Source organism: Manduca sexta, chromosome 27 (genome assembly GCF_014839805.1).
Source record: "Manduca sexta isolate Smith_Timp_Sample1 chromosome 27, JHU_Msex_v1.0, whole genome shotgun sequence".
In the NCBI taxonomy this organism is placed as follows: domain Eukaryota; kingdom Metazoa; phylum Arthropoda; class Insecta; order Lepidoptera; family Sphingidae; genus Manduca; species Manduca sexta.
This window is the reverse complement of record NC_051141.1, coordinates 18,619,523-18,642,578: the sequence shown is the minus strand read 5'-3', so window position 1 is coordinate 18,642,578 and position 23,056 is coordinate 18,619,523. Positions and strand designations below refer to the sequence as shown.

Sequence of the window (23,056 nt, the reverse complement as noted above, 5' to 3'; positions counted from 1 at the left end):
CATAAAATCAATTATTTCTCAAGATGAACTGATTCCTTTAGAGGTATATAATAAGTTCTACTGTCTGGGTACTTTTGAATGTCGATAATTACACATAGTACCTATTTAATTTCTCTGCCCTTTTCGTAGATATTTTATAGATATTCACGAATGCACAACGTGCCCTGGCTAGTAAAACCAACCGATCAGAATCTAGAGCATCATTATATTTGTAGGCGTTAAGGCTTTTCCCTCATCTATAAAATGAATGATACAATTTATGATTTTGCGCGTTGTCAGTGTACAGTTGTAGTTGAGGTAATGTCTCATAACGACAATGGCGCTAGTTGTGAGTAAAATGTGAACTATACATATTTTGATGTTTTTAGTCAATTTTATTGGAAATGAATTTTGATATGTCTACACAAGTTGAGTATACCAACTTGAAAATAAACATTGTTTGGTAAACATTTGGTTTGCGAAGATATGTGGTTGAAACAGACTTGATGTTTTTTGTTTAATTTACTTACGATACTGCGATTGGACCGAGCTATGCCAAATACAAACTACTTTTAAACCTTTGTGCATCTATTACAGCTGAATTTTTCTAAATAAAAAAGATTTATGATATGTATGACTTGATTAACACATACGTTTTGTGTCAGATATAAATAGAAAGGCGTGTATTACTGAACAGTATAATATCACATTGGGAATAATTGCGTGATATTACTAACTTATTTAGGGTACTTTGTGGGTTTGGAACATTTTGACATTAGGTCCAATTCATTAGTAACACATTTCATGTTAGTAAAAATAAGATTCGTGAACTATAAATCCTTTGAAATTGAATCTTATGAATAAAAACATTAGTAACATTTTCATTTCATTTGCACAGGTTTAATTAAGGTACAAATGTATTTACTTCATGTATACATTTAGGTCTCAACTGCCGTAACCAAGATGCCCTTATATAATCGTTAACGTTAACGTTATGAATGGGCCTGACTCCGTTGTCATCATAAATTCATAGATTCTGTTTTCAATTTGCGTTAACGATTGTGTAAAGACGTCTTGTACGGCACTAGCTATTTAGGCGACTACTAACTTCAATGGTTTATTGTGAATGAAATTTAAAGCGAACATTTGTGAATGCTTTGTCGATGGTGTAAGCAGCTTCTAAGGTATTTCTATCTATTGTCTTTATCGAACTACGTTGCGCCCCACAACGTGAATTACAACCAAAAAATGTAAATACTAATAAAAACTACTAGAGGTTAGTTTGGTTTCAGTCAACTGAACCGTGTGTAAACTAACTCCAAACAAAACGGGTTAATGAAACAAAACAACTACAAAATAATGAAGTATTTATTGAAATTATTTTGGTATAGAACATTGTAGTGCTACGCACGTCTACATCCAGTTACAGAGCGGATCATACCAAAATATTAATATTGCGTTCTATTACAACGGCGTACGCGACATCGAATACACATCACTATGTTTCACAATTGATTATACGACACGGAAATACTTTGCATGGTAACATGTTCCGATCGAGTTTACATTATGAGAGAAAACACATACGATATTGAGTAATGGCACATCGAACCACTGACATTGGATATAATAGCGAACGGAGGCCGCGCACGCTGCGGGCGCCGCGGCCCCGGCGTACTAGAGTGATCTCCTACTGTGTATATACATACATTTATTTACATAAAACATGCTTCGCAGCGTCTAACACTAACACTACAGTTAAAATTTTAAGTATACATGGGGGGAAAAAATCAGTCGACAAAAAAAACATACAGAGATCGTACACGAAAAAACTTATCGTTGTAAAACTCTAGACGAATAGAAAAATATAATACTCCTTACGTTAGACGAATGAATAAAACGAAAATTAATACTTATACATTGTTACAGACAGGGTCTATCAATCACAAGGCAGTCCGGCGCGAGCGAGACAGCGGCGCTAGTGGCGCCCTACAGAGCCGACGCGGTGCACACCCGAAACAAACCTTTCCAAAACCACACCCCCCCCCCCCCCCGAGAATGAAATGTGTACAGACACTGCACCTCGGCGGCCCGACAGAGAAAATAGAATGGGCCGCCTCGGCACATCAATTTAATGAACAATCGTCTCTTTGATAGATATATCTACTTACGCCCGAATACAAGGGGCTTCAACGAGAGTGGAAGATATGACGCACTAAAGAAGATTGTCGCTCGCGCACGGACCAAGTAACACTTACGCTAGGATAAGAATACCAATACTGGCACCGTAATGTTATGTTACACAGGGCCGCGTGCACACCGACGGCGGGGCGTCGCGGGACTCCACCGCGGGACCGAAGAGATCCATAATTAATAGTGATGTTAAAACATTGCCTTGTGATGAATACATTATTATGTCTACAATGTAATTAAATTATATATATATTATGAGAATGGAAAATGTTGTATAGTAATTTTAAGAAATATTACGATAATAAAATTAATTAAACTCTTTTAATGACCCAGATTTAGAGCAAAACCAAATACGATTTAATGAATAAAGATAAATAAAAAAATGTAATATAGCAACAAAACCAATTATAAATTTAAGTATCCTGCCGGAAAAATCTGGGGGGGAGGAGGGCGTTCTGTGATCCCCTAAGTCGCGCCTGTGCACACACGGCCTTATCGCCTACACTATAAATGCATCATATAATTACCAATTAATGCCTTAGCAACTACATTCTATACATAGACGAGATCTATTATATTTTAATGATATATTGAAAATTATTTTTACCGACTTAGAGCGACCGACCGACGCCGGCCGCCAAACCTACGCAACGAACCTAGAGCAACCAATTACATACATACCAAACATAACTCACTGGGCTTGTGATGTGATTCGTAGGTAACTTATACCAACTTAATTTAATTCTTTACAACGAAATGTAAAATAGTATAAAAAAAAAGTAATTGTAAAAAATAAACGTATACGAATTACGATGTTAAAGTAAATTGTGATTATAACCGAACGTAAACAGTAAGTACACGGTTTTAAGCGAACGAGCATGTTTATATTTTAAAGCTATTGGATTAAATATATCTCATTAGGCGATTCCCGTATATAATTAATAAATGCAATTATTTCAATATGATAAAATATGTTAAGTGAAGAAACGAGAAGTGTCTCATGGCGGCGTACATGCTGAATGCTGTACAAAGCGCACTATATTCACAAATGTTTTCACGCACGTACATAAGTATGTATAAAAACACAATATATTGACAAACCATGATTAAAATTTCATACTTTTCAACCAATAATATAATCCATGATTTATTTATCCAATAATAATTATGTATACTGTATCTTACGGCCATGCTCGTACACCGCCATTTGAAATAGCAATGATTGGCGTTCGTTTTCCCGCACAGATTAAGAAACGTACAAATGCACAATTTCAGTCTATACAATTGACATACTGGGACAACTTCCCAAGTTAATTTTCATGAAATAAAAACCCTTTAAAAAGCGATATGTTTTTGGAGTTCCGTAAATCAAAAGGAACTTTTATAGGATCATGACCCTTATCCAAGAAACGAATAAAGATATCATGTTAAAAATTATATCAAAATCTCGGCTGTGGGTTCTCTTTCAGTTGTAAAAAAAAATTAAACTAGTAAATCAACGTTTATGTTGCATAATTTATGATTTCACGAGTGAACCAAAACCGCTAGGTTACTTCTAATTGACCTAGAATCATGAAATTTGGCAAGAAGCAATGTCTTACATGTAAAGAAAAAATCTAATATGTACTTAAATAACAAAAAATAGTTAGTTTGTAAGGAGCCCTCGGTGCGCGAGTCCAACTTGGACTTGTCTGGTTTATTACCTAATATCAAACTTGAGCTGTTGTGTCTAAGGTATTGTGTGCACACCCCGTTTTCTAATCTGTTGAGGAGAAAATCGAACGAGTACACTAAATCTCCAGTATATATCTCGCATGAATAAAATCTGCATCAAAGAGGCGTATGAACCGAAATAATATTTATTACATCCACGTGTTAAAAAGACATCTTTAATCATAATAATTCAAAATATCTTTTTACAAAGAACGTCAAAAAAATTTTTTTTGTCAATCCATAATAACTATTATATACGTAAGAATATTCTTAAAACGCATATAAAAAAATATATTTAAAATCATACACCCCCAAGACACAGACCTCAAAACGTCACAACTACCTACTGGATATGTGTATAAGTAAAAAATAATACTTCATTCATTTTTGGTGGCAAAAAAAAACGCGTAAAACATTTTATAAAAGGAAATAATGTAGATTTGAATACTTACAAATAGAGGTAGCTGTTTGTAACCTGCCATCGGTACGTGAGGCCGCGTGGAGGCCCTGACGCAGAGTTACCGTCTCCACTGCCAAGTTTACACTCAGAATACCAAATGTGTGTGTTCTTAGACCTAAACTCGAATAGGCAGAGCTAGGTACGTACGCTAAGTACGAAAAAAAATATATTTAAAAATATAAAAAAACCGGACATGCAAATATGCATAAAATCATACTTAGGGCCTTCTTTCTCATTATTTTTTGTAAAAAATTATTGGGGTTGTACTAAACTTGGCAGTAGAGACGCGGCACTTAAAACTAATCCATTGCAAAAATCAGTAACATACAATTTGTATGTCAATAGTATCACTTGCGATTCCCCGTGAGATGTCGAAGCGACACCGAACTATTCTCCAAACACGTGATATCGTACGAGTGTATTGCCACGGTGCGTGCGGCCCATAGCACTCCCTATGCAACATGAAGCATATGTCCACATATGAAAGATTTTGTGGGCACAAATCCACTTCATTCTTCATCATCATTGCTACAAACATATCGCTTGTATGTTAGTAAAGCGCGCTAGCTGTCACGATTTTATTTAAAATTTGAACCGCGATTTCAACCTTAATAAAAGTAAATTAAGGAAAAAATAAACGAAATGTACGGTATAGTGAGATAGTAATATGCGTCGATAAAAAATAGGTAACCCTATAAAAATATTTTTGCTATGGTAACATCTAATACTGTCCGTTGTCAATTAGAAGATAAAGCAAATTATAAGAAAGACCTTTTTACCTCTTAATTAAAGAGTAATCGTTGGAAAAACAAAATTGCATTTGGGGAATAGTCTAGAGAATCGCACTCTCCAACTCACGGTAAAAAAATTGTGCACATTTTAAAGCGAATAATAACCGAATACATATCGTTCGATAACTTAACCGTTCTATTGAGATCTACAAAAATACAATATTTTAATTAACTCATGGCATTGTGACGCATTGCCCGACGCTCGCGTCGCAGGCGCATCCGAACCAGCGCGCTTACACTAGTGCTAGTAGATTTGATACATACTTACTGATCAGCAAGTCTTTGGAACCTTAAGTTCCACGATTGCCGTCAATCAGCCTTCAACAAGCACGCTTAACCAAATCGCCCGTGCTTACAATGCCTTAACGTGAGCGAAATGCGGAGCAACTCTTCGCAGTAGTATGTACGTCGCCTAACGACGCCTGCCGTACAGTAAATCTTAATAATTACGAAATTAATAAAAATCGCACCAACAGCGTATTGCTTCATACACCTTAACGGCTAAACATCCAACTTCGCAGCCCCGTGCAGAGGGCGCGGGGAGCGGCCACTACCACGATCAAAAACTACGACACTGTCCATACAAGTCGATACATGAAGAGAAGTCAAAAGTCAAAGAGACGATTCGCACTTGCACGCGCACCGCTTACTTGAGCTGCACGAGGACGTTGTTCCTGACGGTGAACAGGGCCGAGCGCATGGTGCACCAGTTGGAGCCGCCCACGTTCATAGCGAACCGTGCATATAGATACTCTGGCCTGTGTGCGGCGCCGGCGCGGGCCCGCAGCGGGAGCCCGCCTGCGTCGGCGGCCCCGAGGGCGCCAACGACAGCGGCACCGGCAGCGGCACCGGCACCACGGCCATTGGCATGGGCATCTGCGCGCCGGACCAGTCGGGTCACAAGGAATATGTGTCGCTGACTGCTGACGGTGCGCAAGCCGTGTTCTATTGTATCGCGTTGAAATTCACACCCAAAATGTTCAGTGGTGAAGTATGGGTGACTCCTTGCAAAGGGAAGTCGATAGGCCGACTGTCGATAAATCCTACTGGTACGGAATGTGGCGGACAGATCAAAGCCATTTGTCTCTCGGGCGGCGCCGTCTCCTCTTTCTGTTCCGGTGGGGGGGTAGTATGCTCCCGCTTGATCCTGCTCTTGATACTGGGCCTGTTGTTCGGGTACCCCTTCTTCTTGTACTCTAGCCACAGAGTACGGTTGTTGACGCCAAACATTCTTGCAGCCTTGCAGAACCCGATACCACCAAAGCGGACAGCCTCGAGTGCCCGCTGGAAATTCTCTTCGGATTGGGGGTTGGTGGCGCGGCGGCGCTTGGTCTGCGCGGGCGGCGCCGGCTCCTGGGCCGCTTGGCTCTCCGCGAGGCAGCTGGGCCCCGGCGAGGGGCCGGCGACGCCCATACCCTGCCCGTAATCGCTCATATCAGGGTCCATATTTGGGTCCATCACGTTGTTCATGTACATGCCGGAATCAGGCTGCAGGCCCGCGCCGCCGATGCACGCGTTCGTATACCGTGGATAAGCATGCTCCATCATACTCCACTGTGCTCCTGGGAAGAGAGATAAATGGTTTTGTCATAAGATTCTCTACGCAACAAGATTTACTTTCTTTTTTTATTGACTTTATCTAGTATCATTGATCTCCCTTCCCTGGAAAGCGGAAAACGCGACGACGCGATACGCGAACTCGTTCGGCGACACTCCGCGGGTGGGTGCGCATTTCGGATAACAAAATATATTTGTGTGTAAACAAATATCCCATTCAAATAAAAAAATAAAATACAAAAACATCATACAAAGTCCAACATAAAATTGTACTATGCATACAAATAAACGTAAAGTGGTATGAACTCATGCGATGGATTCGTATTTGTTAGGCATAGAACAAAAGGAAGCAGTAAAATAATAACATTGAATATATCTAGGTGTCTACGTTAAATGCATATCCAGGGAGTGGCGGGACAGCCCCGCCGGAGGGAAGATCAATAAAACGTCACAGAATGAAAACAAAATGGATGCGCTTCTAAATATAAATGAAAATTAATAAAAAAAAATAAAAATAAATGTAAGCATCTATCACCCCCCGTTGTTTAGTGAGATGTTAGTCGTTACGAACGCGGTGCGTGGCGGGGCGGGCCCGGCATGTACACGAACGTGTGAAGCGCGGGCGTGGGGCGCGAGGCGCGGCACCACGCCACACACGGATGGCGGAAAGTGGGTTCATTCAGGGATGGTTCACATGTTATGTCTTATTCTGTTTTTATTTATTAAATATTATTTTGACTGGACTAAGCATGATGTAACTACTTCAACTAAATGTCTTTCAAACTCACCAATAATTAAATTATCGATACAGTGTCTGAATTCAATTAAAATGTGATTAAGAGTCCACGTAAAATGATAAGGCACGTTGTAATTATTCTACGACACACACAGCAATATCTGACTACTCTTCAAATACTCTACAATCTTGAGTTAGGCTTTAGGCCCGTGAACCTGGAAGAGGGTTGGAGTGGACGGGGGCGGGGTCTTGAAACAACTACACCATATGGACAATATAGGTTGGTGATAGACGTGGTGCGAGGCCTACCTTGGGGCATACCGGACGCATTCGGTTCCATTCCCACCGGTTCCACGTTCAAGTTCTGAGCTTCGGCATTCTGTCGAAAAACGTACCATACGTTAGACCGCACACATGTTCCATACATTCGCCTTATTCGAACGGATCGATTAGCATCACTTCTTCCTTTCATATCAGTGCAATTTCTTCATACTCTTGACGCGTCATGCAATCCCGCTGCGTGTGGCAGTACGTTCATACATTATCACACAAACCTGTGCCGCTGTGAGTAAAGCCCTTCATAGGTGCTGTTCGTGTGAACACTGCATTATGTCGACGAGTAAACTCACACATTGCTTGTTAACACTAATAAGGTTCGGTGCAAACATTTCTCTGCGTGACGCGAGTTTTGCCAACAACAAAACGCAACACTGTGACAAAGGAGAATGCCCACGGCACTTGGTAACTTAATCGAAATGTAATCATAAATCGGCCTATTAGTACGCTTACAAAACTGTAACATTCTTAAAAGAAGTGAGACACAAACAGGTTGTTTTCATGTGTATTATTGTTACATACTACTACATTGAACATCGATTAGACATTATGTAACAGATAAAGGCACAGTCAACGTCGAGGACACCACGTGCAGCAGTCAGCCGCCTCCCGAGGGCCGTCGGTCGTCTGCCAGTGTCTCTTCCTACTCGGAACTCCAACCTCATTTCCTTAGTCTTGCCAGGATGGTAAAACTTTACATACAGTATGCTAAAACTTTAAACTAAAAATAAACTAAAATCTTTATTGATAATAATGTTCACATCAATAACTTTAAATACGTTCAGAAACTATCACGACACTCGTGTGCCCCCGGCGGCGGTCGAACCCGGGGCGCTGCGGCTCACGCATCTCTGAGCCGTGCCTCTGGTATAATCTCAAATGTTGAAATCAATAAAGACACAGGTTACAATTATGACGTATGGGCAATCTCCTTTCTCGCTCTGGCACATCGTTCTTTCACACAAACTTCATCATAAACTATACAGCATTCAGTTAACAACACATCACACGGACAAATATTTATCATTGGTGTAATTTGACCCACCCATGAATTTCGGTGATATCTGCAGATGAATATCGCCGTCTCCTTACCGTACTAAACTTTTTGTTTGTCACTCACACGGTCCCCGACGACATGTGTATTTTTTGTTCTGAGCTATCACCGAATTCCATGACCAGGCCGTGAGCTAACTCAAATCTCTAGCACTAAATAGCTGATTCGATTCAGTTTGTTCAAATTTACTCCAAATGTATCGTTTGGATTTTGATTTTGAAGCATCTCATTCCCTTCCAGCAGCTATGTTATGTCCCTTTGTTACAAATCTAATTCTAAATCTAGGTGCTCCTTAAGTTTCACAAATTTTATGCCATCTGCATTTTTGCACAGGCACCATCACTCTACTAAATTACTGATATCAGGGTAGTTGTATCGTCTCTACCGATGCAGGAGCAATTCTAGCGATTCTGTTATTGTAATTTATATAAGACAGTCTATAATTTTTATTATAGATCTACAACTGAGACATAGCTGCTAAAGTGAATTGAATCTGTTAAATTGTATACTTCGGCTTGCAGTTAAAGTGATTCGTAGCCGTTACGTACTTTGGCTATCATCTAAGAGCAGTGCAACTATTTTATCGTGTACTTTTGTAACAGTAAACTCAAAGCTGTGAATATCATTTATAGCAGCTGCAAATGTTAATATTGCGTGCGTACTTTACCTATCAACTGAAAAGTGCGTTTGCCTTATTGAGCACTTTGACTACCAGCTAGAGGTATCAATATATAATTCGAGTAGCAGCCAAAATCTCTAGCGTACTTTGAGAGCTAAATTTATGAGGCTAAAGTATATAGTTTGTATACCGGTTGTCCGCCATCTAGCGGCCTGTCGTCGAAGTCGCGGCGGCGCTGTTGCGGCACGCTGCTGAGCGTGATGCTCTCGCCGGCGCGCATCATCTCCAAGTTGTGCACGTCCTCGGGCCGCGCGTCCTCGCCGATCACCATGTTGAGCGACGTGGAGCCGGTCGAACTCTTCCTGCGCCTGCAATTGTATCATTGGAAATTAAAACGGCACGTAAAGTATTGAGTACTGTGAATACGTGTCTGATTATAAGATCAAGTAAATTTAATTTATTTCAGCCACTATACATAACAGATGAGTTGCGAGCATTGGAACTTTATATAAACCGACTCCCTTTTTTGTATAATAAGACTGGGCAAAAACACGACTCGGTCTGCAATGGTGGCATTGTTTAATGTAATCAAAATTATATTTTTGTTTATATTTATCATAATTACTTATTCTCAAATGATATTATTTTAAGTCCTTACTGGTCAAAAATAGGTCTATTAATTCATACTTGAAGAGCATAAATTCAGTTGCTCGAATCAAGGTACTTTACAAAACGACATCTCATCCGAGGCTCGTGTCGTCAGTGGGACAACAAGCCTGCGATTTATATATTTTTAAAACCATTCCCTCCAGATATCCCTTACACGAAACGTTTCCTTTTATTAGACGGCGATGTGGTGGGAGAGGCGGAGTGCCTCTGCGAATCGACGGACTCTCCTGGCGACTGGAAATCAGCAGATGTACCCTGTGATCTTGTCAGCGATGTCGAATCTGGCATCTCAGTCAGACCCTTAATTTTAAGCAGCTTCGCGGTGTCCAGCACCTAGAAAATGCAACAACTTCATAAAAGACTAGCTGAAACTTTTGCTGGGGTTTACTCGCTCTTTTAATGGTTTCGAGTTGTTACGAAAGGGTAAATAAAACACAGCACATGTTCTTTATTATTATTATAGCCGTCTTGTACGTTCTATACTACATGATTTGTTGGAGTCCGTTAACTCTTAGAGCTACATAGTCTGAGGCGCGGATGTTGAGCAGACATTTGGTTTGAACGGGTGTGTATTTGCTCAAGTCAACAGAATATTTGATTGTGTGATGAACTAATCAGTTCAGCGTGTTATAACGCCCCGTCTAATGACTGCCCCGTCCACCGCAATATAATTCTTTTTGTTAGCAAGTTAGAATTGATAATTCAGTGGATAAATAAGCGGTCCTAAATCCGTACCTCTACTTAGAACAAATATTGGGAATAAACAAGAAACAATCTCCTGTATAATATTTAAGTTAATAATATCAGGTAGTCCAATTCAAAGGAATGAAATAACTAACTTTACGTCTGAATATTTAAGTTATCCCGTACGCACATACTGTTAGAAATATAAAAAAAATACATTTTGAATTTAAATGAAACGTTGTAATTTGTAGACTATTATCATAGTTTTCCCGTATAATAAAAACTGATTACACTGTTTGCTAATGTATCTAAATAAAAAAGACCGGAATAAAAAAAACTTGTCAACCAACCTGTGGCAACTGTTCCTCAGTTACATTGACTTCACCATAGTACATAAAATCTACCATAGTACGCAGGTCGGCGAAGGTAACATCTTTGAGGATCACGATCGGATGGCGCGACGGATTCTCCACGAACAGTGACTGAAAAATGAAAGGAAACGTCAGTTAAACTCTTCTTTAGATAGTGATAGTGTTGATTGGATAAATTATAAACGCCCTTATAAAGGGATAGTGAGATCGTGGATATCTTAGTTGACGTGTTAGAGATTCAGGCATACAAGATAAATATTTTCAAATCTCAATAACTGGTTGCAAGTAAAACAAACGATTGAATCGACCTATCAGTAAATGAAAATTATAAGAGTTTTAACACAAAGTCCAGTACTTTGTGTTATAAGAGTTTTAACACAAAGTACCAATGTATTTTATTCTTATTAAAATATCCTTTATAGATATATCATTCGCACACAACAGTAATCTGTATATGTAATTTAATAAATAAGTTTTTTAGTCAACTTATTTTCGAAAAAGTTTTATATTCCATAATATGGAATATATCAATTTACTGCATCATTTTAAACCAGTTATAACGTTATGCACGTGGTATAAAATAGATTTTTCATTAGGTTTAAATTAAAACGCTGTACACGAGGAATAATACTGTCATGAACTAGCCATAAAATTGTTTTGCACTAACAAAAATATTGTTTAGATCCAGCTTTAACTATTCAATGCACCAATTATAACATTGTTATGAACGAGCTGTAAGATTGTTATGAACCAACTATAACATTGTTATGAACCAACTGTAAGATTGTTACAAAACTTCTGTAACATGGTTATGAACTAAGTGTAAAAGTGTTACGAACCAACTGTAACATTGTTACGAACCGATTGTAACATTGTTATGAACGATCTGTAACATTTATGTGAACCAACTGTAACATTGTTGTGAAATAGCAGTAACACTGTTATGAATTAACTGTCCTTTTGTTACGAAACAACTGTAAGATAGTTATGAACCAACTGGTCCATTGTTGTGAACCAACTGTAACAATGTTAAGAACCAACTGTAGCATTGTTACGAACCACTGTAATATTGTGTGAACCAACTGTCACATTGTTACGAACCAACTGTAACATTTCTACGAACCAGCTGTAACATTGTGTGAACCAACTGTAACATTGTTACCACCTAACTGTAACATTGTTACGAACCAATGTAATATTGTGGAAACCCACTGTAACATTGTTACGAACCACTGTAATATTGTGTGAACCAACTATAACATTGTGTGAACTAACTGTAACATTGTTATGATCCAACTGTAACATTGTTATGATCCAACTGTAACATTATTATGAACAAACTGTAACATTGTTATGAACCAACTGTAGCATTGGTAGAAACCAGCTATAACATTTTATGTACCAGCCGTGAGATTATTGTTAAAAGAACTATAATATTTTAAACCAGCTAAAGCACTGTCAGCCACTAGCTATAACGTTCTTATGCACAGTTATGTCTTTGTGATAATGAGCTGTGACGTCATTATTCCCCAACTATAATATTGCAAGACACCAGTTATGACGTCATTCGGACCGAGCTGTAACAACGTCATTTATCTGTTGCAATACTGTTACACACCTATAACGCGAAGATACATCAGCTTTTATGCAGATATGTACTAGCTAAACACTGAAACATACCAGCTGTAACATTATAGATCAACTATAGCACAGTTACACGTCAGCTAAATCAGCGTTACACAATTTAAAACATCCCTAAAATCCATGTACGCCATTACAAAATATAGCTATGACCTAGTTCCAGGCCGACAAGTCGATCACATCGGTTATAGCGACACGGGTATACCTTTTATGACGACCTCTTCAACCAGGTATGCACCGTCAAATTTCAATTTTATTGAACACGAAATACACCTTCTGACAATAATTATCACAATCCACTATAATTAAGGGTCAATAAATCAAAGTTATACTCTAAAAGTCGAAATAAAACACCATACGTGAATCAATCAATATATTTTCTACAAAATTACAATTTTCGCTTAAGCACTTTTTGAAACAAACGCAGGCCTCGGTAATACAACAATAAAGTATAGGGCTTAAAATGTGCGCCGGCAAAAGCTATACACATACCTGCCCGTATCTACCACCGTCAGACCGCGACAAAGGAGGCCGCGCAATTTATTCACAAAATTATTCGAAAACACTCACCCGAACGTATCCCCCAACTCCACACACGCAGACAATCGGCCACAACAATACACCACGTATAATTGAATATTAGACTGTATTAAAACACTTCTGGGGGACTGCAATAAATTGTGCAAAATTTATGCACGAGCTGTTAGTGAGCGGTATTGCGATTGCCAGCTATTGAGATGAATCTGTTAGCTGGGCCGTTGCACATGCGTACGGCACGCGTCGACCGCGATCGATGGCACGTCTGCGCAGTTGAGATGTACCCGGCCAGAGTTCCTATGTAGAGGACGAATTATCTACGTTGTATAACTCCTCCAGGTACCTATGATGCAGTTGCATAGATATAAGTTTTACCCATACATAAAGATTATGAAGAAATTCATGAAACAAAAAGTATATAACAAAGAAATCTCAGCGCTAAGATAAGAAAGGCAATGTCAGACATACTAATGGGCCAACTGTTGATTGTCAAACAATATAAATTTACAAGTTTGTACAGTGTCCTGGCGATTTCCGAAATATTATTTTCTGTTATATTAACACTGTTACAATCCTGACACAAAATTTTGCTATGAGTCATCGACAATTCGTGTCTCTGTGGCCCATTCCTGCGACACTGCATAATGATGTGGTATACATCCTTAATACTATTGCTGTACAATTCAGAGTCTACGCATTGAAATCTATTGAACGGTAGGAGACAATAGGGTCTACCCCGAAAAACAAAATCCGTAGTTTCGGATGACGAATCGCATGTTTTGTTACTACGAAATGTTACGGATCCGATGACGGATTCGATCTGTTCATCGCAATATTGTAGACATGGAATTTGTAAGAACATATATGGTTCCGTCATCCTTTTTTAAAACCATCTAAGAGGATAAATTTCCACTGCTTTCTAAAAAAAACTACGGGAAATTGATCTTACCACTAAGGTCAGCTACAGAACGGTGACGGATCCGAAGTAATTTAGTAGTAAAGTTAAATCCGAAGTTTGTCGTTTCTTCGTTTCGGACTAACGTTTACACGTTCCTTTTTCGAAGTAGACCCTCTGGAGCGAAGTCGCGGAGGTGTTATGATGGCATGTCTCTCCAAGTTGGCTTTGTCAATCCATGACAATTTAAAGGCGCTAGGCTGTATTGTTGAGTACCATATACCTACATACTTATACTTCGTTCATTAAAATATTCTTTACACATTTGGAAACAACACTTCTTAATTTTATAATGAACTTCCGTATTAAACTTTTATTGCCTCTTTAGCTAGCTAAGTTATCGACAACTTCATTACCTTCAATGCCAACATAGGAAGGCATGCATTGTAAAAAACAAAGACTCAAAATTGCATGTCAATTAACCATCGTCACCATCAGATCTGAATTATCTGAGTATTTACAAACTGAAATATTACAAGGTAAATTGCAACCAACTCTACAAAGATATCCCCTACACACTGTCCACAACATCCCGCGAAAGTGCTTACACAATAACTTCCATAATTGTCGTGGCCCACATTTCAAGAGAGATTGACGTCAGGCGACAGACGTCCCGTGCGTTCTCGGCCGCCGCGCGAAGATGTGCTCACCAATTTGACTATCAAATAAAGTGGACCCCGTCTGTGTTACGAATCGTTTAACATACATTCGCGAGACAAAGGAACCCCAATGAGTTATTTTTTTTTTGAGAAGGTCACCTCATGTTAAACTGGGAACATGTTTCAAAAATCTACGACGTTTCGCCGGCACCTAGAGTTTATGTTTTACGCTGCGACATCGAGGAACAAGTCTAAAATGGATCGAAATATTATTTGAACTAGTGTTCTTACTACCAAGTACAATGCAATTTTATTAACGACAGCACCGTTTAAAAACTTGTGCGTGGAGACAATCAAATATTGCCTAGGTACCTCAACAGCTACCCTCATTAACCCTCGTACACCAGAGACCTTCAACGTTGTAAATGAAATTAACAGGTTGTAACATCACACTCCTTGTTTTTGGCCCAGAGAACTAAAGTCTCCCTACATAGATAAAGGTGAAACTAATAAATCTGTTTGAAGCCCATTTTATGACCATATTATTATAACACAGGGCAAATAATCTGTCCCAGCACCCGCCACATTCTGTACTACGTATAGATGTTTATTATTTATCGAATAAAAAAAAAACATTTTTTTAGCTACTCGGGAAGACAATCCAGGATCTCAACACTATTCTGATCTCAATCCAATGCCACTAGAGGAATAATGTGATGAATCGAGTTACATAGATTTCATATAATTGGCATCAGAATAAGTCTTCAACGTCGCTGCATCGTAGATAGCACTGAGAAGCTACTAGCGAAAAATCGATATGAAGCAGCGGAGTACAGAAATACAGAGCTAAGTATCGTATAGAACGGCCACATTTATTATGCATAATAATCCGTGTTACAAGACTTGGTTTAACTACCATTGGGGTTCGATTTTCAATAAACTTATACAGTGCTTATTTAAGATATTGTATCTACTTACCCCCTTATTCATAGACGTTATTTATCTCAGCTGTGTCTTTGATGTGATAACAAGTCTGTTTTTCAGTGCTGACGGCATGGCAGCCTTCGCAGTGCGTAGACATAGGGCCGTGGTGATTGGCTAATATTGAGATACAACTTGAATTTAGTTGGCTGTCAGACAAACAAAGCTAAACAAAACGCAAGCTGTCAGATAAACAAAGCTGAGAAATAGATTTGTTATCACAGCAATGCTCCGTCTTTAGATAAATAACGTCTATGAATAAGGGGGGTTATTGTGTACATCTTGTTTTTAAGGCCATCGTCCAGTTGCGTTTAGTGAGTCGTAAGAAAAAATATTAAGGTGGTAGCTCAAGGTCCATTTTCATACATTTTGTTTCGGCTTTAATCTGGGTAACTAAACAAGTATTGGCAAGTAAAGAATTTAAATTCACGTCTAGTTAGTGATTAGTTCTCGCAGTTGAAGAAAAATGTAAAAATAATTAATAATCATGGATATTTTGGCCTTTAAAATTTAATATGACGAAATTTTAAAGGCAGAAATATCCATGATTATTAATTATTTTTACATTTTTCTTTCAACTGCGAGAACTAATCACTAACTAGACGTGAATTTAAATTCTTTACTTGCCAATACTTGTTTAGTTACCCAGATTAAAGCCGAAACAAAATGTATGAAAATGGACCTTGAGCTACCATCTTAAGAAGATAAAAATAACTATTACTTGGATGCTGTCCTTGGGAAGCGTGTATAAAAAGTAACCTGTCAAATTACTATCTCAAGAAATGTGGTTCTAAAAATGCAGAAACAATTTTATGACCGATTTGCTCCAAAACCTCTATAGATCATTTTAACAATTACAAACTTACACAAACACCTCTAAGGACAGATTAAAAATAAACTTTCCCGAGTATAAATAAGCCCAGTGCCGACCCAAAAATGAAGTAAGCAGTAAAGATGGTTATGTCATGTGGTCTTATCACAGTAATAGTAATTTATTTATTGGCTATTCTACACGTACCACACTCTACGTCAGTGTCTATGTTTCCGAAGTTTGTCGTATTGCTTTGACTTGCAGCGCAGAGGTATTCTGATGGTAAAAGAACTCGCGCTAAAGTTTCCTAACAAGGGATGTACGCAAGTTAGGCTTCAGACAAGATGGAATTACAGTCGTTAATGCTAATAAGAAATAACGATAAATTTAGCGATAGGATATTGTATTCCTATTCGTAATATTCGATGTATGTTTTTGATAAGATGAAATTTTACACACGCTTAGTGAGGACGACAATGCATGGTTAGCTAAATGACCTCATTCTAAATTCAATATGGCGGACGACCCAATATGGTGGACTAATTATTATTTGTGCATGCCCATGACGTGGGTAAAAAACTGAAGGGTTTACTGAAAAAAATCCAAAAAATGAAATGATTTCAAATAAAATTCAATATGTCGAACTAATTATTTTTTACATTGCTATATAATATGAGTATCTAATTAAAGAATTTGCTGAAAACAAATAATAGGAATAAATAAAAACTTATATTTAAATGCAAGTTTCAATTGAATCAATAGTTGTATTTAACTGTGTATTGATATAAGCTTGTCGCAGTGTTCCTTATGTAGATGCAAAATAATATAATACTTATATAACTTAATCTTGACAAAAGTGAATCTCGCAACAAGCCTTTATCCCTACATAGTATAAAACAAAGATTAAGTCAATTTAAAAACTAGTTTTTTAAAATGTTTTTTTTCTATTATTTTTATATTTTCTATTAACGAAGGCATATTTTTAAGCCCCGTGGTTCAAAGAATTTAATTCTATCAAAGATAATCACAATTAAATTTCAGATTAATTACTATCTGACTTGAAATGCGCAACCACACAGCTCAAATCCTTTATGTTCATAAATGATTTGCTGGTGGTAGGATATAAATTATATATCCGCCTGGATAGCGACTACCGTACACAAGGTATTAAAACCGGCCATAGTTACCCACGTACATAAGTGTGTCACGTTCCAGGATCACCCTCCGTATATCCGGTACCAACATACATAACATACATAACATCACGCATTTATCCCCGAAGGGGTATGCAGAGGTGCAACTAAGGCACCCACTTTTCGCCAAGTATGTTCCGTCCTATGATGTGACAGGGGGCGAGCCTATCGCCATATCGGGCACAAATTCCAGACTCCGGGCTGATACTGAGCAGAAAAACCTAAATATCACTTTGCCCGACCCGGTATTCGAACCCAGGACCTCAGAGCGCTATTGTACCGGACATGCAATACAACTTGTTGGAGATTGTAACCTTCGTCGTGACTTATTATTTTTTATATGTTCTATTTTTAGAACTAATTGTATTTTGTTTGCCATAGTTACTTCTCTTTAGTCCGAAATAAACACTCATGTCAATAACATCTTTTTACTAACTTTATTTAATTACTAAGAACATATACCATATTTACAACACGTTATCAGCACGAACGCTTAGTTCTTATTTTTTTTTCACGTTATTTAGTAAAATAAAGTTGAATATATTCTTTGTGTGACTAGGAAATAGTAATAGTCTGAAAATGTCACATGAATCTGGAGATGTTTTGAGTATGAAAAATTCCCCTGCGTCGATCACATCTTTTCCATTTCCTTGTTTGAGGATAAAAGATGGATATCCGACTTGGAAGTTCAAGATGCGAAATTACCTTATCCATGAGGATTTATGGGAAACAATTAGTGGATACCGAGATGGAGACACAACCCCTGCCTCTACAAAGGTACGCAAAGACGCAAAGGCATTAGCAAAGATATGCTTATCAGTAGAAGGTGCAGCGATAACCCATATAAGATGTGCGAAAACTGCATCTGAGGCATGGACTTGTTTGCAAAAAGCCTTTGAAGATAAGGGAATAGGACGAAGATTATTTTTGGAGCGTAGACTGTACAGGTTGAGTCTATCAGAGTTCAAAAATATTGAACTATATATTAACGCAGTTATGTCAACCGCACAGGATCTTGCGGATATTGATGTAGTCATAGAGGACAAGTCTATTGCTGCAATACTTTTGGGAGGTCTAACTCCAAGGTATGAACCTCTCATTATGGCTTTAGAAAATTGCAATGTAGACGTGACTACAGAGTTGGTGAAAACAAAACTGCTTAATGAAATGTCCAAAGATGTGGCTACGTCATTAGACTCTGTTTTTCATGCGAAGAAGAAGCCTAAGTCAATGAAGAAGAATATAGTTTGTTATGAGTGCAAGACACCTGGACATAAGAGACCAGACTGTCCACAGAGAAACAAGAAGGAGAAAGGCAATGCGGTAAATACCAATGATACGATATTTACAACTCTTAATACTTCTGGAAACCCAAGAGAGGACATATTTTATGTAGATTCAGGTTGTACTAGACACATGACTTCTAGACGGGACTGGTTTCAGAATATCTCGATACAGAATCAAGGTTCTGTTACTGTCGCAAATGGAGAACAGATTAAGTGCTGCGGAATTGGAAATATTTCAATAAACACGCCCGAGAACGTGGTCAACAATATTAGTGATGTTGCTTATATACCAGATTTGAAAGCTAGTTTGTTATCTGTATATAAAATTGTTGAAAAGGGTTTTATTTGTGTTTTTGATAAAAATGGATGTAACTTTTATAAATCTGATACTTTTAATTTTACAGGTGAATCTGTTGCTCATGCGTCGCCCTGTGGTGGACTGTACGTTTTAGATGGTACTGTAAATGTTTCCGAGAATGTGGCGGATAATTTTTGACACAAGATGTGCACTCTGGTTGTCAGGATAGTTATCAAATTTGGCATAAGAGGTTAGGACATTTGTGTCGTATAGGCATGAACCAACTGAAAAATCACAAGGTAGGTATAAAGTATACAGGAGTAGATAAAACTAGTTGTATCGCGTGCGTAGAAGGTAAACAAGCAAGAAAACCTTTCAAAAGGTTAGCGTTTAATAGGGCTACTTCCCCCTTGGAACTGATCCATATGGATTTGATGGGACCGGTGTCTACAACTTCTTTTCAAGGAAATAGATATATGTTGACAATAGTAGACGATTATACGCGAAAAGTGTTTGCTTATTTTATTTCTTCTAAAACAGAAGTCAAAGATATATTTTGTGTGTTTCAATGTTTTGTTGAAAAGCAGTTAGATAAAACAATTAAAGCAATTAGGACTGATGGAGGTAAGGAGTTCGTGAATAAAGAGTTTGTTGATTATCTTGCTTCAAAAGGTATTGAACATCAAACAACGACGCCTTATAGTCCTCAGCAAGTTGGAGTAGCGGAACGCACCCATCGTTCGGTTACTGAAAAGGCAAGAACGTTGCTAGCTGAAAGTTCACTACCGAAAGCATTCTGGGAAGATGCATTCCAAGTTGCCATTTACCTTAAGAATAGGTCTCCTCATCGAGCCTTAGGTGGACAAATTCCTTATGACAAATGGTATGGACGAAAAGGTGATCTTAGCCATCTAAAAGTATTTGGTTGTAGAGCTCTAGTCCATATACCTTCTTGTCACAGGAAGAAATTAGATGTCAAGGCACAGGAAGCAATTTTCGTCGGTTATTCTGAAAATCCAGGCACTTATATTTTTAGGGATCCTGCTAACCCACGAAAAGTTATTATATCCAGAGATGCAACCTTTTTGAAAATTGCTTTACAGCGCTAAAGCAGAAGCAATCTGTCGCACAGTCAGAATCTATATTGTTATTTGATGAGCAAAAGAGATTGAGTCTGAGTTTGATCATGACTGTCAATTCTATGACTGTGATGAGAATATCAGCCCGGCGGCTGAAGCAACTTTACCAGTAAATCTAGAAAGTGCAAAAGAGTCAGTGACTCTGGAAGAGCGAGAGTCTCTCAGTGACTTAAAGCTGTCTAGTGTGGAAGAAGTGACAGCGAATTTGGAACAGGAATCGCACCCTGAGCGCAGATACCCTTCCAGAGACAGAAAAACAACAAATTTTTATAAAGCTTACAATACGTCAATGGTAGATTCTAATGAACCTACGACATATTACGAAGCTACTCATGCCGATGATGCTGATAAGTGGCACCATAATATGGCTGGTGAGTATAGTTCTTTAATGAAACTCCATACATGGAATTTAGTAAATAAGCCTAAAAAAAAAAGGTTATGCCATGTAAATGGATTTACAAAATTAAACTACCAAACTCTATGGTAAAGAACTTATGATAATGGGAATTTTGTTGATGACATAATAGTCTTCTTTAAATCTAATTTGACATTTGACACTGTCAAGAATTTGAATTTTTGAGAAGATTTGTCGAGATATTTTTCATTAAAAGATCTCTGAATTATATTCTTTCTATATTAGAAAAGTTTAATATGAAGGAGTGTAAGACCGTGGATACTCCATTAGTTTAAAATAATATGGCAAGAAGAACGGATGGTCAAGTCATAAGAATGAAGAACCATTTAAAGGATTTTTAGTGACGCAGACTGGGCAAACTGTCCAATCGACAGAAGGTCATACACCGGTTATGTTTACAAGTTAAGTGGAGGTCCAGTATCATGGGAATCCAAGAAGCAACCTACTGTTGCGTTAAGTTCGGCCGAGTCAGAATATATGGCATTAGCGTCTGCCACGAAGGAAGCGTGTTACTTACGTCGGTTTATATACGAGATAACAGGTATACTTTGTTCAGTTAACTTAGCTTCTGACAGCCAAAGTGCCATTAATCTTGTTCGAAATCCTGTACACCACAGCAGGACGAAGCATATAGATACTAGGTTTCACTTTATTAGGGAAAAGGTATCTAATAATATTGTTAAGTTAGAATATATAAAAAGTAACGATATGCCTGCTGATGTACTAACGAAGGCCCTCGGACCTCTAGCACACAAACGATGTGTAGTTAACTTAGGTTTAGAAACTTAATTATTTTATTTGTTTTGTTTCTGTCACAACTGCGATTAAGGGCGGCTGTTGGAGATTGTAACCTTCGTCGTGACTTATTATTTTTTATATGTTCTATTTTTAGAACTAATTGTATTTTGTTTGCCATAGTTACTTCTCTTTAGTCCGAAATAAACACTCATGTCAATAACATCTTTTTACTAACTTTATTTAATTACTAAGAACATATACCATATTTACAACACAACTACGCCACCGAGGCGGTACCAACAGGCCGGCATAAATGTGTCGACTGTCGAGGGGTAATCATCTCTCGTCAATTGACGTTCTATTGAACGCCACTCCACTAACAATAAGGTGCAATGAGATCACTTTGCAATGCCGGCATAAAAAAAATAGGGAGAAACGCCATTGGCATGACCACAGTATCGCATCGTCAAGTAATCGCTGGCTGACTTCCACCCATAATGCTATTACCGTAACGGCGCGACTTTTGACAAAGCTTATTTCCATTCCATATTGTGATATAATATTCGCCATACGCATCTACGTTATATACGACAAGCAATAAGTCTTTTCCGAAAAGATAATCTCGTACTTGGGAACAAATCGACAGCAACTTGGATATGGATAGAGTTCTTTTTTAATTAATAATTTTATAAGTAAAAGTTAATGTTATGAAAAGCACCTTCCATCACGAATTAGAAAATAATTAATACCTTGCATGATCGTAATGTGTTGAATTTTAAATATTTTGATGAGTTAGAATAGTGAGTTATAGGATTATCTTGCTACCTTTGTGACGTACCCCGTGTTATTTGTATATTGGCCATTACAGAAGATTATAAATGCGTATAACTTGGTCTATTTTTGACTAAATTCATAAAATTCTTTTCGATATAGATTTTAGGCAACGTTAGTTTTTATGCCTTATTTTTAAAAATAAATTATAGATCGTATTTTCTTTCTATAATATATTATGAAAATAATATTTGAAGTTTTTTTTCTTTTAACCTATGCAATAGTCTTAAAGTCAACCGCATTTTATATGTAATACAAGTTTCAAATTATTAACAACAGATGGCGCTATATTTAATTCATAACAATTCGTAGACGTCCTACCGTTGAATACGACTCCGCTTGTAACTAACGTAACACTATAATAATTAAATCGTGGACGTAAGTACCGAGTTACAAGAAACAAAGCGATAGTCCATAGCAACTTCTATGGTTACTGCGAAAATCGTTGATCGATAACAATAAATTTCTCA

At 37.9% G+C, this 23,056-nt stretch overlaps 1 protein-coding gene across 9 annotated transcripts in view; it reads right to left on the bottom strand.

The window, feature by feature from the left end:
* The window catches only part of LOC115440539 (protein bric-a-brac 2), a 39,078-nt gene that overhangs the window by 9,411 nt on the left and 6,611 nt on the right, over nt 1–23,056 (bottom strand). For 2 of the 9 annotated variants that reach the window (XM_030164889.2, XM_030164890.2), the window contains exons 4-8: nt 11,142–11,273; nt 10,262–10,440; nt 9,629–9,806; nt 7,739–7,808; nt 1,330–6,552 (exon numbers count right to left, since the gene is read on the bottom strand). In XM_030164889.2, the coding sequence (XP_030020749.1) occupies nt 5,783–6,552; nt 7,739–7,808; nt 9,629–9,806; nt 10,262–10,440; nt 11,142–11,273 (1,329 nt within the window). In that variant the 3' untranslated portion in view covers nt 1,330–5,782. Of the gene's footprint in view, nt 1–1,329; nt 6,699–7,738; nt 7,809–9,628; nt 9,807–10,261; nt 10,457–11,141; nt 11,274–13,373; nt 15,100–23,056 lie in introns of those variants that run through there. The other 7 variants (XM_030164893.2, XM_037443827.1, XM_037443828.1 and 4 more) reach the window with 6 other exon arrangements.